The sequence below is a fragment of the Giraffa tippelskirchi genome, chromosome 13 (genome assembly GCF_054371585.1).
Source record: "Giraffa tippelskirchi isolate mGirTip1 chromosome 13, T2T-mGirTip1v1.2.pri, whole genome shotgun sequence".
Lineage (NCBI taxonomy): Eukaryota > Metazoa > Chordata > Mammalia > Artiodactyla > Giraffidae > Giraffa > Giraffa tippelskirchi.
Window position 1 is genome coordinate 1,094,767 of NC_137287.1, and position 15,297 is coordinate 1,110,063.

Here is a 15,297-nt window from a genome sequence, read left to right on the forward strand (position 1 = left end):
ACCACACGCCGCGCGCACGCACATGCACGCCGTGCTCACGGGCACGCACACCAGGCACACATATCGCGCGCGCACGCCCGCAGGGCCGGAAGGCCACGGTCAGCCTGGTACAGGGCCTGCCCTGGTGGTGGGTAGTGAGTGACTTTCACCTTCTTCCCAGACTTTCCCACAGCCTCTAAGTATTGGACAATGACCGGTGGTGAATGTTACAAGAAAAAGAAAACACTCCGATGTGTTTGTTTTTAAGTAAAACCTACCAGCTACGTCTTCGGGGTGGCTGCTGTGAAGGCCATGGGCCGGACCCACGCGCGGACCTCTGGTCTCAGGACACGTGGCGCCAGGATGTGGCTCAGCGGCGGGTCTTGGGCCACCTGCCCGGCCAGGTTGGGCCCCTCTGGCCCGCCTGGGCCCTCCCAGCCTCGGGCCAGCTTAGAAGGGGTTAAGATGCTCCACCAATGCAAATTAGGTTTAATTAATCCTTTTCATCAATTGCAAATATACCTTCTGAACCCTATTAAAAACATGAATATGCAAATGCAGACCTTTTTTACTTCTCATTTTCAAGGACTTGGTGTTGGGGGTTGATTAAGTGAATTCCGTTAACAGCCTGTAAACCTGGGGCAAATTTCCATTTTAAGTTTGAAACAAGGAAAAAAGCCTGGAAGGCTGCTGGTAATTGAGCTAATTAGTGTCACACTACAGGCCACACGTGGAGCCCACAGGGGGAGGGGCCCTGGGGGCGGCTCTCAGGGGCTCACAGCTGGTTCTGCGGTCGGGCCATTTTCCCCACGTGGAGACTGAGGCTCAGGTAGGGGTGGAGCCTGGAGTCCAGGCCAGGGAGTGTGCGCTGCCTGGGCCTGGCTCGCGGGGAAGTGGGGGCGCCCCGGAGGGAACCCGAGGGAGCCTGGGCCCAGGTGTGCACTGCGATCGTGGGGGGGCCGAGCCCCATGTCTCTGCCGACGTCTCCAGAAGCTCCAGGTGACCTGCTGGGACAGCCACTCTCTCATCAGTCGGCCACCAAGGTTCCCCGGCAGAACCGCCAGATGCCCGGGACCCTCGCCCCCCGGGCCCTGTCCGCGGTGCTGGAGGGCTGGGGCGGTGGGGTGCCATACTTGTGGCCTTTGCGCATGCGCCACTGAGACCATGGCTGCTTGGAACCCAGATGGGCTGCAAGTGTAAAACGGGCTCGGTTTCCAAGACTCGGTGCCAAGAGATGGTCAGGTGACTCCCTCTAATTGATATGTATATATATAATCTAGAGAACTCATATTTTAAAGTTAAGATATAACTGACATATTGGTTTCAACAACACAGTGATTCAATGTTTGTATATACTGCAAAACTAATTTTTATATTGATTCCATGTTGAAATAAAATTTTGGATACATTAGGTTAAATATATTCATTAAAATTTCACCTGCTTTTTAAATGTGGTTACTAAGAATTTCAAATTACATGCATATGTGGCTTGCATGTTACTTCTGTCATCAGGGTGGTTCTATGAGCTCTTGAGAAGGCAGTGAAGCTGATGAAAACGTTTCATATATTGTGAGTGAAACATGCAAAAGGAAATGTCAGGTGGTGGTATTAAGTGCCACAGGAAGGGTACAGAGGCTCAGCACCCCCCCGCCCCCCATTACAGCCTGCGTGGCTCCAGCATCAGACAGTTTTCTCACAGTCCTGGAGACGGGATGTCTGAGAGCCAGGTGTGGGCAGGGCTGGCTCCTCCAGAAGCCTCCGCCTGCAGCATGCAGACGGCCGACCTCTCCCTGCGTCCCCACATGGTCGCCCCCAGTGGGCCTGTGTCCCGATCTCCTCTTACAAGGACACCAGTCCTACAGGATTAGGGCCCAGCCTAAACCCTCGTTTTAACTCAGTCACCTCTTGAAACAGTCACACTGTGAAGTACAGAGGTAGGAACTCAACAGATGACTCGGGGACAGCTCCGTCCACAAGGAAGGACTAGGCGGTGAGATTCTGGGAAGAAACCCCCGCTGGGGGGAAGCCGGGGAAGGGGGCCCAGGGCGGGCGGGCCTGAGGCTTGCCATGGGGCCCAGTTCTCAGAAATATCAACCAGTTGGGAAAACCCCCAAACCTTCTGCTCACTCTGGAAAATCTGGGGCCATGAACCACAAGAAAAAGGACTACAGGCAAGGGCTGTCAATTTGGATCTGGAAATTAGTCTTTGTTCGTTTGGCATTTGCTTGTTTTTAAATGACCAACATGGCTCAGCAGTATGGAAGTTCTGAGAGATGCTGTCGATTTCAATTTAAAATGAGAATCTGGAGTTTCTGTAGGTTATTGCTTTCAATAAAACTCAAGTGTTTTGGAAATAACAACAACAAAAATCCAGTGAAATACATCAGTAGATGCTTTTATGGAAAATTTCCAAGACAATTGTTAAGTGAGAAAAAAAAGTCCAAGCTGCAGAAGCACCCAGCTCTTCTTGCAGTGCAGCGGGGCCCAGGGAGACCTGCATCTGTCAAGTGTGTGCAGCCATCTCAGCTGGATGAGCCGGCCGGGCCGGGGGGTGTTCTTACACTCTTTCTGCTGCCGAGGGCCTTTCTCTAGTGCGTCAGCATCGTGCAGCTGAAGGTACAGAGAATGAGAAGAAAACCGGAGCCACAAGGAGACAGGACACAGGGCGTTGGCCCCTAGTGCTGTGTGACTCTGGGTGAGGCCCTACCCCTTTCTGGGCCTGAAGCAGGAATTTGAGCAGCTTGGTAAAGCCACTGGTCCTCACTGTGCACGAACATGCATGTACACACATGTGACACAGCCACCCATGCACATGTAGCACACTTGACGGTCACACGCACACGTCCACTCACGCAGTTCTGCACGTGGGCCCATGCACACACCCCTGCCTGTCCTGCTCTGGACCTCTGAGTTGCCCCCTAAGGCTGCCTGGGGACAGATGCCAGGCCCTTCACTTGGCCCTGGCGTCCTGGCGACACTGAACCCCGAGGGAAGCAGGCCACATTTGACCCACAAGCTGGGGTCGTGAGGGCAGCTGACCCTGCCAGGAGGGCCGGGCCTGAAGGACGTGCATGTGGCCTGAGGCAGCTTCAGGCCCTTTCCAAACCTCCGCCTCCTCCTCTGATGAGATCCAGCCTGCAGGATCATCTTGGGATGGGAGTTAGCTCACAGGCGGGAAGGAGCTTTGCACACTGGGACATTGCCGTCGGGGTGGGGAGGGGAGAGCCTACCAGACTAGAACAGGGTCACGTCACATGCTGATTCTGACCCAGTGGGCCCCAGCATGTCTAACCACCTCCCGGGTGATGCGCTGGTTGTGGTCCACACCGGGGTCATGCTCATTTCCAGAGCTTGAACCGGGCGCACACGGAGGGGCAGGGACCACACTGCGCGCTGGCGAGCTGAGCTGGCAGCCCTGCGGCCCAGTGCAGGGGAGGCGGGGTCTCGGGGCCCCAGGGGCCCGGCAGGCGGCGCCCTCCTCCCTGGGAGCCTGGGGGACGCTGGAAGGACCCTGGCGCACACCAAACCCCACTCCATCCTGGCAATTACAGCTTATCGCTGCAGCACTAATCCCTTAAAATTAGTCATTAGCGGCTTAACAACCCCTTAGCATCAGGGCCCGCTAACAAGCTGGTGGTGGAGGGGGTCCGGCTCCCCCTGCGAGTGCCCTCGGAGCCCCCGGCAGGCGGTGGGGCAGGGGGTGGGCAAGCTCGGCGGCCGGTGACCCAGTTGACCGGGAGGACACCAGAGGCCTCTGTGCCCGTCCTGCTCAGACGCACGCCTGGGGGGTGGGCAGCCCCTTCTGCCTCCTTTCAGGGACAGAAATCCTGTACCTGAGCACAAGCGCTGTCAGCCAGGGCTGGCCCCAAGCCGGCGCTGGGGGTGGTCCAGGCCTGGGGGGGGTTCCCACCTGGAAGTGGCCTCGGGGACCTTCTCACTGTGGACAAAGGTGGGGAGCCCGGGGCAGGGGGGAGATCAGGGCCGGGTGCTCACGTGAGGCTGGACTCGGGGGAGGCTTAGCTGCCAGGCACCCACCCTGTCCTCCTGTGGAGACGTGGCCGGTCCTGGCTCCACCAGGAGAAGCTCTCCCCGGGGGCTGACTCTCGGGAGGTGACAGCCGACGAGGACAGGTGGTGCTGGGTGACCCAGGGCACGAGGTGCAGGTTGGGGCTGAGCGGGCCCCTGGCCTCGGGGCCGCGTCGCCCGTGGGACTCAGGGCCCTACACGGGCGTGGCCCCAGCCTCCCAGCCTGACTCAGGTGCCCCTCCAGCGCCTTTTCTGCCGAGACTGTGGGAGCTTAGCTCTGGCCGTGCGACCTAGACCACCACCCTGGGGGGTGCTCACCTGGCCTGCACACCCCCGTGTTGGCTCACGGGGACCCCCGGGCAGAGGCCCAGTGCTTCAGCCCTGGCCTGTGTCTCGGGACCTTTTGCCCAGTGTGACCCTCTTCCTGCGCCGCGGGGGAGCCGGCCCTGGTGAGCGCAGTCCGCAGGTGGGGGTGTCCCGGTGCACATGGGGGCCTCGCAGGGCATTTTAGGGGCTAATGATTTTGTGTCAAGTTCTGCCTTGAGCATTTGATTACCGTTGGCAGCATCTGGTGTCGGCGGTTTCACCCGGGAGGGAGGTCGGGCCCAGGCCTCAGCCTCCCCCACGCCTGGACCCGGCCCCAGCTCTCCAGGGGGCTCTCCAGGGTGCTCTCCATGGCGGGGGGCTCGGGACAGGGCAGAGACTGAGGAGCGCCTGGTTCCCGGACCCCCGCCTGCGGGACCTCGGCCCCCGTGAAGCGGCAGGAAGTCATCAGCGAGGGTTTGGGGCTCCTGAGGGGAGGCAGGATGGGCCCACAGGCCTCGGAACCCCAGCCCCACCCGCCTGAGGAGGATCGCAGAGCCAAGGGGGGCACCTGGAGCTGCGCTGGGGGTGTGAGGAATGGAAACCCACCTGGGTGTCTGCCAGCCTCGCTAAGCAGGGACCCTGCCCCCGTCGGCTCGGCCCAGCACTGTGGCCGGTCAGGCACAAAGCCGCGCCCCCACCCCTGAGAGCTGGCGCCGGGGCGCCCGGCCGTTCCTGAGGCACCCTGAGCGTCTGAGGGGAGGAGAGCGGCACGCCTCAGCTGGACCGGAGTCCAGTGCGGAGCAGCCAGGGGCCCTGGGAAGCCTCGGCCTTCTCATCTGAGACGAGGGAACTGCAACCCCCAGGCTGCAGTGTGGTCCGAAGAGCTGGGGGCTTCGGGTCCGGCAGGAGGGCCTGGGCCGACCTCGCGGTGACCCTGGGCCGGGCCGGGCCGCGTTTGTCCGAGGCACGCAGTCAAGGTCTGAGCTCTGGAGCCAACAGTGACGGGCTGGAGCGCAGAGCAGGGTCCGGGGCCCCGCCTGGAGGTGACACGCAGGCCGCTCCGCCCAGGGCTCTGGGGTCTTGCAGTGGGAGCACGTGAGAGCGGGTGGGCTTGAGTCTGTGGTCACGGGCTGGCCCACAGGGCAGGGACAGCAGGACAGTGTTCCCCACGCCTGGGGCGGGCGGGGGCCCTGGGGTTCAGATGCACACACGGTGAGGGGCTGGGGTGCTGAGGGGACCTTTATTTCATGAGAGCTGGGGACGTCGCAGGCGTCCAGGCTCAGCTGCCGTCCCAGCACGGCTGGGCTGTGGTGAGTGGACACCGCGGGGAGGGGCAGGGAGCCGGCCACAGAGCGCCCCCCACTCCTGCCCTGGAAGACGGGGGTTGAGGGGGCAGGCCTGCCCTGCAGAGTGGGCATGGGCTCAGGGCTGGGGAGGGGGCAACCCTGAGCTGCTTAACCTCCCCCGACCCAGCCAGCGGTGCGCCCCCTGGGCCCTGAGCTCGGGCGGGGCGCCCGGCGGGGTGCGGGGCAATGCTCAGGAGTCCCCACCAGGTCGGGAGGCTCGAGGCCCCATCGGGGCAGAGGCTGGGCCGGGCAGGCGGGGGGAGCAGACAGCGGGGCTCCTGCGGGCCGCCCCCTCCCCGCCCCGAGGCTGGGGCCGGGGCTAGGCCAGCGTCTGGCGGCTGAAGAGGTCGAGCGTCAGGGCGCTGAGGAAGGCGGGGATGCTGTCCTGCTGCAGCAGGTGCAGCTCGATGAGGCCCGGCACCGTCCGCGAGAACGCCGTCTCCAGCAGCTGCATCTTGGTGCCTGAGGGGCCCGCGGCCTGCGGGGGACATGGGAGACGCGTCAGCAGGTGCGGGTCCGGGCAGACACCCTCCACGCCCACTGCGGCCCCAGGTCCAGACGCGGACGGGCGGCCTGGCCGAGCCTCGGGCCGCACGGGCAGGGGTCTCACCCCGTCTCTAGGATCCAGAAGCAGATGGGGGTGTGGACTCCAGCTCGCCAGCTCCTCCAGGTCAGCCCACCAGGCTCCCCCGCCCTCGTGAGGACACTTGGAGCCGTGCGCGAGGGCCCCGTGCTGGCCACACGCAGTCTGGGGCAGGTCTCACTCACGGTCTGTGCTCGGTGAGGTGGGGGGGCGGTCGAGGGGCCGCGGAGCAGGGCCTCCCTCACCCACCAGCCTCGGGCCGGCTGCATGGCAAGGGCGGGGTCTCTGCCTGGGGATGCGGGGCCACGGGGCCGCCTCTGGCGCCCACCTGTCCAGGCTCAGGTCCCATCCTTTCTGGCTGCGAGGCCTCGGGCAGGAGCGGAGGGGCTCCTAGCTGAGGGCGTGCTGGGGGGCCACCCCCTCCTCGAGGGCTTACTGCAGGCGGCAGATGGGGGCCAGGTGTCCTGGAGAACCCAAGGGGTTGATTCCTCCCATGCTTCTTTGTCTAAACGTCAGCTGAAGTTTGGGAAGTGCCAGGAAGGAAGACGGGCCTCCCTCTATCTAAACACTGGGCGCCACAGGGCAGGGCCCCCCAAACTAGCCGGTCAGCCCCTCACATGAGAGTTTGCAGACGTCTCAGGGCTAGCCGGGGTCACCAAGCAGGTCTGAGCAGAGCCAAGCCCGGGTGCTCGGCTACCGGGGGTGGGCGGAGGCCCAAAGGTGCCCCAACACTCAGGCAGGGCTCAGGGTGACCGCTCCCTCCTGCGGGCAGCACCCAGAGGCAGGGGGAGGCTGCCTGCAAGGGGCCTCCCCTCCAGCCAGCCCATCCCAGGTGAGAGGGGACCCCGGGGCTGCCTGCTGGGGTCTGGGAGAGCTGGGGGCGCAGGCCTGGGGAGAGGCCGTCGAGCATCAGACAGGAACCTGTGGCCTGCAGCCCTATTCCTCGAGGCGTGGGTGCTGGTGGGGCAGCTCAGGGGGACGGGAGGGGAGGGTGTTGGCGGCCACCAAGGGCGGGCCCCCCCCAACGGAGCGGCCACCTGCCCAGGCTGCCCACCTGACGCGGTCAGCTCCACCCTGCCCAGAGGATGCCGGCCGGCCGCTCTGTTTGGAGAATCCGGGGCCGGGATACCCCGGTGACACGCACCCTTCTGGAGACCTCCTTCCGAGGCAGCTCCTTCTGACCCTCAAACCCGCCCGCCAGCTGAACCCCAGCTCTGCGTCGGACCATGGGCACCCACTCCACCAGGATTCCCGTAACGGCCACCAGAAAGCTGCGTGGTGCTGCCTGGGGCCCACCCACAGGGCGGCGAGTGCTCGGGGGACGGTGGACACGCTCCTCCCAGCCACGGAGACCCCACAACACGCCCCCGGCCAAGCCAGGCGTCTGTTACAGGACCACCTGCAGGACGCACCTGCGACTCTTCCAACCAACGATAAAAAGACAAGTGATCCAACGAAAGAGCAGGGGAGCGATCCGAACGGACGTTTCCTCAGAACACAGACAAACGGCCACAGCGCCGTCTGCCTTTAGGGAAACAAAAGCGAAGCTGTGTGAGATCTGCCCCAGGCCTGCGGGGACGGTCTAACCCAGGCCGCGAGGCCCGCGCTGGTGCGGACGCTGTGCTGACCACCCGGCGGTGCCTCAGGAGAGAACCTGGCGACGCCACTCCTGGGCACGTGCCCGAGAGAGGTGAGAGCACGTCCACGCGGGAGTTGGCTCGGGAGCGTCCAGGGCAGCAGCCTCCAGAACAGCACCGAGACGGGGACGACCACCGACCCATCCGCGGGAGGAGCGAGAGGCGCCCTGTGCACACAGCGCCTCGGGTGGCTCACGCGGGGAGCACTCTGTGGAGCCCTGGGCGGCTCACGCGGGGAGCACTCTGCAGAGCCCTGGGCGGCTCACGCGGGGAGCACTCTGCAGAGCCCCGGGCGGCTCACGCAGGGAGCACTCTACAGAGCCCTGGGCGGCTCACGCGGGGAGCACTCTGCAGAGCCCCGGGCGGCTCACGCAGGGAGCACTCTGCGGGAGCACTCTACAGCGCCCCGGGCGGCTCACACAGGGAGCACTCTGTAGAGCCCCGGCCGGGCAGCTCACGCGGGGAGCACTCTGCAGAGCCCTGGGCGGCTCACGTGGGGAGCACTCTGTGGAGCCCCGGGCGGCTCACGCGGGGAGCACTCTGCGGGAGCACTCTACAGCGCCCCGGGCGGCTCACACAGGGAGCACTCTGTAGAGCCCCGGCCGGGCGGCTCACGCGGGGAGCACTCTGCAGAGCCCTGGGCGGCTCACACAGGGAGCACTCTGTAGAGCCCCGGCCGGGCAGCTCACGCGGGGAGCACTCTGCAGTGCCCCGGGTGGCTCACGCGGGGAGCACTCTGCGGGAGCCGCCGCAGCGAGGTGTGCAGAGCAGGAGACAGAGGAGCCGGGGGGTACGGGCATAGGGCTGGGGCCAGGGGGAAGAAGGGCATTGAGGGCAGCGGGCACGGCCTCTGCGGGGTATGAGCGCCCCCTGCGTCGGCGACAGATGCTCTGAGAAGACCTGAGCTGCACACGCAAGTGGGTGCTCGCGGGGAAGTGGGCCACCCTTTAGCAGGGCCTGCACAGCGGAGGCCGAGGCGGTGCAGGCTGCATGGGTCATGGCTGGGCCCTGGGACCCCCAGGAGGAGCTGGGCGCCTCCGGGCCGGCCCCCTGACCTGCGGACCACCCAGCCTTCGAGCTCCGCCTTGTCCGCGGGCACCTCCGCCTGCCACACAGCCCCGCCGGGCGGCCGGCCCTGTTCCGCCGCCCACTTAGCCCTGTAAGAGCTCAACACAGACCGTTTTTAAACAAAAACAAGAGAAACCACTCTGACCTTTACCAAGAAAATCCTTTCAGTTCTGCCTTCTGCTTTTGATTCCAAGTCTCCCCTAAATGTCAGCGGGGCTGGTTCTCCTGAGCTGTGGGCCCAGTGCAGGCTGGGGGTGGGCGGGGGCTGGAAGGGCAGCTGCGTCTCCCTGGCCGGGATGGGGGGGCAGACCCCGCCACCCCCTCCCCCCAGCCTGGCCCCGTCTCCCTGCCCCCAGGGCGGCCCTTCCGCTCTGACTGAACCGGGGCTCCTCCGGGCGCCTCCCCAGGGCCCTGGGGGCTCCTGATTGCCCTTCACGAGTCAGACGTGCCTCACAGCGTCCACAGCAGGGCCGTGTGGGGCTGCTCGTCCAGCCACCCACATTGCCGGGCGCTCCCTCTGTGCCCAGGGACATCGGGACAGTCAGCCGGTGGGGGGGGAGCCCGGCCCCAGGCCCAGCCCGCTGCCCGCCCTCCGAGGTGACGGCCGCGGCTGACACTGTTCTCTGCCAGGGTCAGGCTTCCAGATGCTCCTGTCTTCAGAACAGAACCGGGGCTCCTCCAGCCAGGGTCTCACACTCTCCAGGGGCTTTCACGCGCCCCCAGGCAGATCTGGGAGCACCGAGGACACCAGGGCCCTGCCCCAGGGTTCTCCCCGCCTCCACGCCCGTGCGGCACTTCCACCGACAGCGCGGAAAAGGCGGCGGAGCAGGGATGCCGGCTGGGGGCTCACAGGGCCAGGATGAAAGGTGGTCACTACGGTTTCCTGCCTCCTCCAGGGTTTTTACCGTGACACACACACACAGCATCCCTGCTACAGACACGTGCTGAGGTCTGTGTCACCAGCCCCCAGGCCCGAGCCAGGCAGGACCCGCGGCAGGGACACATGGCATCGGGGGCCAGGCCTCACGGGACAGCCCGCCCTGGGGCCTTCACCACCTCCGGGGCTGCTGTGAGCTTGGCCAGGGGCGCGGGGCGACACCTGGCTGCTTCCCCCAGATCTGAGCCGCCCTCCACCGTGGGAGGGCACCTCCAGGGATGCCCGCCTGCCCACGAGTGTTCCGCGGGGAGAGACGCACACACAGCCCCCCAGCTCCCTGAGAACCTGGGTATGTGGAGCGCCCCCGCCACCTCCACGCCCGGCTGCTCTCCCCCTCGCCTCGGACCCCCAGCCCTCCGAGGGCCTGCTGGCGCGTCCCCAGCACCCTCCCTCGTCAACAGGCTGTCGCACCCCGCGAGGCTGCCGGGCGAGGCTGCCTGGACCAGGCCAGCTGGGGGCTGGCCGCGTGTCTGGGTCCCGGAGGCTCCTGGGAGCCGCAGGCAGACGCTGCTGTGCGTGAACAGAGAGGCCGCAGAGGCAAGTGGGTCAGGACAGCTTGGCCAGGAGCTGAGCGCTGCCCGGCACCAAGTTCCAGGGAATGAACGGAAGCTGGCGAGGAAGCATGTCCAGCACGCGGAAAATAGCTCACCCAATTATCCCCACTTAATTGTACTGAAAAGCATCTAAATACTGCATGTTCTAATTATACCAGTGTTATTGGAATTCACCGTCCCTGGTGAGGGGTGACCTTTCCCAAGAGCGATTGTTGGGGGGGCAAGGCCAGGCACCCCAACAGTTGCAGACCGATCTCAAACCCACAATTATTATTATTGTTCTATTTATACAGCCCTCCATCTTCTCAGATGCTCCGTTTTAGATCCACACGCAGCTGTTCCTGCAGCCTCACGAGGGGGCGGGTGCACGTGGGGCGGTGAGGCCCCGGGAGGTCACGTCCAGGAGCCCCGACCCGCACAGGCAGGCACCCAGGCAGCTTCCCGGGCCTGGCGGCCGAGGCCCGTGGACGGGAGTGCAGGCCACCAGGGTCGGGGGCAGAGGCGGGTAAGGGGGGCAGACAGGGCGAGGCGAGTGGGGCAGGCACCACCGGGCTGACTGGGTCCTTCCCACGCCCTCAACGGGCAGAGAGGCCCTGCAGGCCCAGCCTCCCTGGCCTGGGCCCCAGTTCTGGGAGAGCCTGGGTCCCTCTGTCTCCTCTGTTGGATGGGCTGGACCACCTGCCCCCGCCAGCCCTCATCCGGGAGGCCTCCCCCTCCAGACAGCCTGGGAGTGACTGAGAGGAGCTCGCGGGGCTGTCTGAGGGGCAGGGTGCCTGGGGGGACGGCTCCGACGGAGGCGGACGCGGGCCTCGACGTGGGCCGCCGTGCTCCGTGCTGCGTGGCCGCGGGCTCCCGCTTCAGTGCTCTGAGCCGGACTTCCCTGTTTTAGAGGAGGGTTGTGGGTGGGCTCAGATGGTAACACCCGTCCAAACACTCGGCTCTGGGAGAAAGAGGGAGATTTACTCACCTGCCTGAAATAACCAGAAAAAGGAGACAGAAAATGCAACGGCACCTTTAGGTCCGGGGAAGTGAGGGGATGAGGGGGTGGTCCCAGAGATGGGAGGTGAGCCCGGGACAGCCCCGTCTTCCCGAGAGGCTTTCTGGGCACAGGGGGGACACTCTGAGTGGAGCGTCAGCTGAGAGCTGGGGAGACCCGGGGGCCGAAGGGTGCAGGGCAGAGTGCCTGAGACGGGAGCCACGGCTGGAAGGAGGGCCGAGCAGAGTGTCACTGACCGCCCCACGGGGAGCCGATCAGCGCTTGAGTAAGAAGGCACCCGAGACCAGGAAAAGTTCCCACAATGGTTCAGAGCAAACATCGCCACCACAGAAGCTCACACCGGCAGGTCCACGCCGGCCCCCACGGCCACGCCAGGAGACCGTCACAAGGCGCAGGGCGGCCCCCCCAGCACGAGCACAGTCACCCTCGACGTCCCGCGGCTCCGGTCCCGCCCAGAAGGTTTCTTCTGCTGTGCCCCTTGCATGCAGGGTCTTCATTTCCCTGATCAGGGGTTGAACCCGCATGCCCTGCAGTGGAAGCACAGAATCTTAACCACTGGATCACCAGGAAGTCCCTGGCTCACACATCTTAAACCAGGACCTGAAAGAATCTGCTTCCAAGGAAGTAGCGGTACTTCTGCACAAAGCCTGGGCGGGAGCAGTCACAGGACGTCAAATACACCCAGCCCCCAACAGGGAGAAATTCACCACCCAGCAAAGAAGACAGGCCGTGCAAAACCCGGAAGAACGTGATTCACAGTGAAGAGAAAAACCAGTCAATGGAAACTCATCCAGAACCAACACTGACGCTAGAATCAGCAGATGACGCAAAAGCAGCTGTTGCAACCTCATTCCACGTGTTCAGAAAGCTGATGACATAAAAGGTATGAACTGAGCTTCTGCAGGCGAATCTACAGCGCTTGGGACGAGTGTGCTGGGGGAGTTAATGGCAGACCAGATGTTGTGGAAAAAAGTCCAGTGAACTTGAAAATGTAGCAACAGAGACCAATCAGAATGAAAAGTGCGTGTGTGAGTGGGCCATGGTGCCCTTGAGGGACGCTCCACACACGCTGCGCCCCTGGGGAGACCGAGAGTGCAGGGTGGCTTCCGAAAGGGTCCCAGTGACCCTGCCTCCAGGCACTTGCAGCCCATGTGACCCCCAAGGGAATGAAAACAAGATACGCACCCCCCGCCCCAGCAGAAGCTGAAAGCTGCAGCGACTGTGTTAAGATGAAACAGCAGATTCCAAAGCAAAGAATACTACCGAGCAAAGTGGTCATTTGAAAACAATAAAGGGATTGATTTACACATGAAATAAAAACCAGCAGAAATGCAAGGAGGACGGACAGATCTGTAACTACAGTCAGAGATTTCAATATCTCTCTGTCCACGGACAGAAAAGGAAGACAGGAAAAGAGCATAGATTAGGAGCTCTGACAAGCCGACCAAAACCTGCCTCACATATTCATGGCACTCCTGCAGAATGCAAGTTACTTTCAAGTATCATTTACTTAGACAACGTTCTGGACCTTAACACAAATTTCAACAAATTTAAAAATAAGGTATCAGAATTTGCAGAGTGCTGGTAAAGCAAACCTTAGGGGAAGATGTATAGCACTAAGTGTCTCCCTCAGAAAAGAGAAAGGAGTCAAATCAAGACTCTAGCTTCACAGGGAGTTCAGTGGATAAGACTCCACGCTTCCACTGCAGGGGGCAAGCGTTTGATTCCTGGTTGGGGAACTAAGATCCCGCAAGCCGTGGGACATTGCCAAGAAAAAATTTTTTAAAAAAATGATAAACTAAAAAGGGCAAAGTTGACACAAAGTAAGCAGAAGAAAGGAAATAAAGATCAAAGCAGAAATGAGGGAAGTAGGAACAGCATTAGAAAAAAATGGAACCAAGAGTGACTGTCTCAGAACATTAATAAAGTTGATCAACTGGTCAGATGAATCAGTTTCATATACAAACACATGCTCTCACACACACTCACTCTCGCACACACACAAATTCTACTATTAATAGTATCACGAATAAGCAAGATGTCAGCACTAGGAATTCTACAGATTTTCAAAAGGACAGTAAGAACATATTATAAACAACTTTTTGCCAATAAACACGACAACTTACACCAAATGGACAAAATTTTCTGAAAGATACCAAACCACTAAAGCTCACCGCAAAGGAAGGAGATAACCTGAGTAGTCCTGCATCGTCTCAAGGAATCGAGTTCATAGTGAAAAACGTTCTCACAAAGAAATCTCCAAGGCTGGATGGCTCTCCTGCCAAATTCTATCAAATATTTAAGGAACAAACTATAGCAGCTCCACATAAAGTGTTCACAGAAATGGAAGAGGAGAAATACCACACGGCAGGTTAAAAGGCTACTAGAGCTCATACAGTGACTTTAGTTTCACTTTTCACTTTCGTGCATCAGAGAAGGAAATGGCAACCCACTCCAGTGTTTTTGCCTGGAGAATCCCAGGGACGGGGGAGCCTGGTGGGCTGCGTCTATGGGGTTGCAGAGAGTCGGACACGACTGAAGCGACTTAGCACCAGCAGCAGCAGCAGAGCTCATCCATGAGGCCAGCAAGGCTGCAAAATACAAGGCCCCTTTATAAAAACGAACTATTTGTATATACTAGCAACAAAACGAAATTAAGAGTAAAAGGCAGTTTGTAATAGCATCAGACACATGGAACATTAGAGATAAATATGCCAGAGAGACGTGAGGCTGTGCCCTGGAAACGGGGGGACAGAGGAGAGACCGTTCTTGGGTGAGGACAGAGGAGAGACCGTTCTCGGGTGAAGGCAGAGGAGAGACGACCGTTCTCGGGTGAAGAGAGAGGAGAGACCGTTCTCGGGTGAAGGCAGAGGAGAGACCGTTCTCGGGTGAAGAGAGAGGAGAGACCGTTCTCGGGTGAAGGCAGAGGAGAGACCGCTCTCGGGTGAAGGCAGAGGAGAGACCGCTCTCGGGTGAAGGCAGAGGAGAGACCGTTCTCGGGTGAAGGCAGAGGAGAGACCGTTCTCGGGTGAAGAGAGAGGAGAGACCGTTCTCGGGTGAAGGCAGAGGAGAGACCGTTCTCGGGTGAAGGCAGAGGAGAGACCGTTCTCGGGTGAAGGCAGAGGAGAGACTGTTCTCGAGGTGAAGACGCGACACCGCTGAGGGGCAGTTCTCCCCAGGGGACTCCAGCTGCAGGGTGGTCCCAACGGAACCTCAGCAGGCTTCTCCTGGAGAAGTTGACAAGCTGGGTCTAAAATTAATATGGAAATGCCGAGAACCAGAACCCCTCAAACTCTGAAGAAGAACAAAACTGGAGGCCAAGACTGAGACTTGAAGATGGCCGAGGAGACGGGGGCCGGCTCACTACCGCGGCCCCCTGATCTCTCCTGACCCCACTTCTCCCAGCCACTCACCCGTCCCAGACACACACACACACACACACACTCTCGTACACACACCAATTATACACACAGTCGCACTCTTTCATATACACACGCTCTCACACTCACTCCTGCACACACACTCTTGCACACACACAATACTTGTACATACACACATTCTCTTGTATACAAACACACATGCTCTTGCACACACACACGCTCTCTCTTGCACACACACACACCCCCTGCAGTCCTGCTGCAGACATGCCATCTTCCAGGAGCCTCCTTGCCACCTCTGCGTGGACCCTGACACTTGTGCGACGCTCTCCTGTTTTCACGCCAGGCTGTACAAGCGTGTCCAGCACAAACGTCCGATACGATGACCCAGCAGCCGCGGTCTCCCTCCATCAACAGAGTGGCGTGGATGGGAGGAGAGGGCTGTCTCCTCTCACCCGAGCTGCCCCCTCTGCCACTACTGCTGGAC

At 61.5% G+C, this 15,297-nt stretch overlaps 1 protein-coding gene across 25 annotated transcripts in view; it reads right to left on the bottom strand.

Annotated features, from left to right (window-relative positions):
• MAD1L1 (mitotic arrest deficient 1 like 1) overlaps positions 1–15,297 on the bottom strand; it is a 283,031-nt gene that overhangs the window by 49,360 nt on the left and 218,374 nt on the right. For 10 of the 25 annotated variants that reach the window (XM_081552520.1, XM_081552515.1, XM_081552517.1 and 7 more), the window contains 2 exons: positions 5,966–6,135; positions 5,533–5,739 (listed from right to left, as the gene is read on the bottom strand). The exons of 2 other annotated variants lie outside the window; for them this stretch is intronic. In XM_081552520.1, coding sequence (XP_081408646.1) covers positions 5,977–6,135 — 159 coding nt within the window. In that variant the 3' untranslated portion in view covers positions 5,533–5,739; positions 5,966–5,976. Of the gene's footprint in view, positions 1–2,353; positions 6,136–15,297 lie in introns of those variants that run through there. 13 more of the 25 variants (XM_081552521.1, XM_081552519.1, XM_081552525.1 and 10 more) reach the window with 5 other exon arrangements.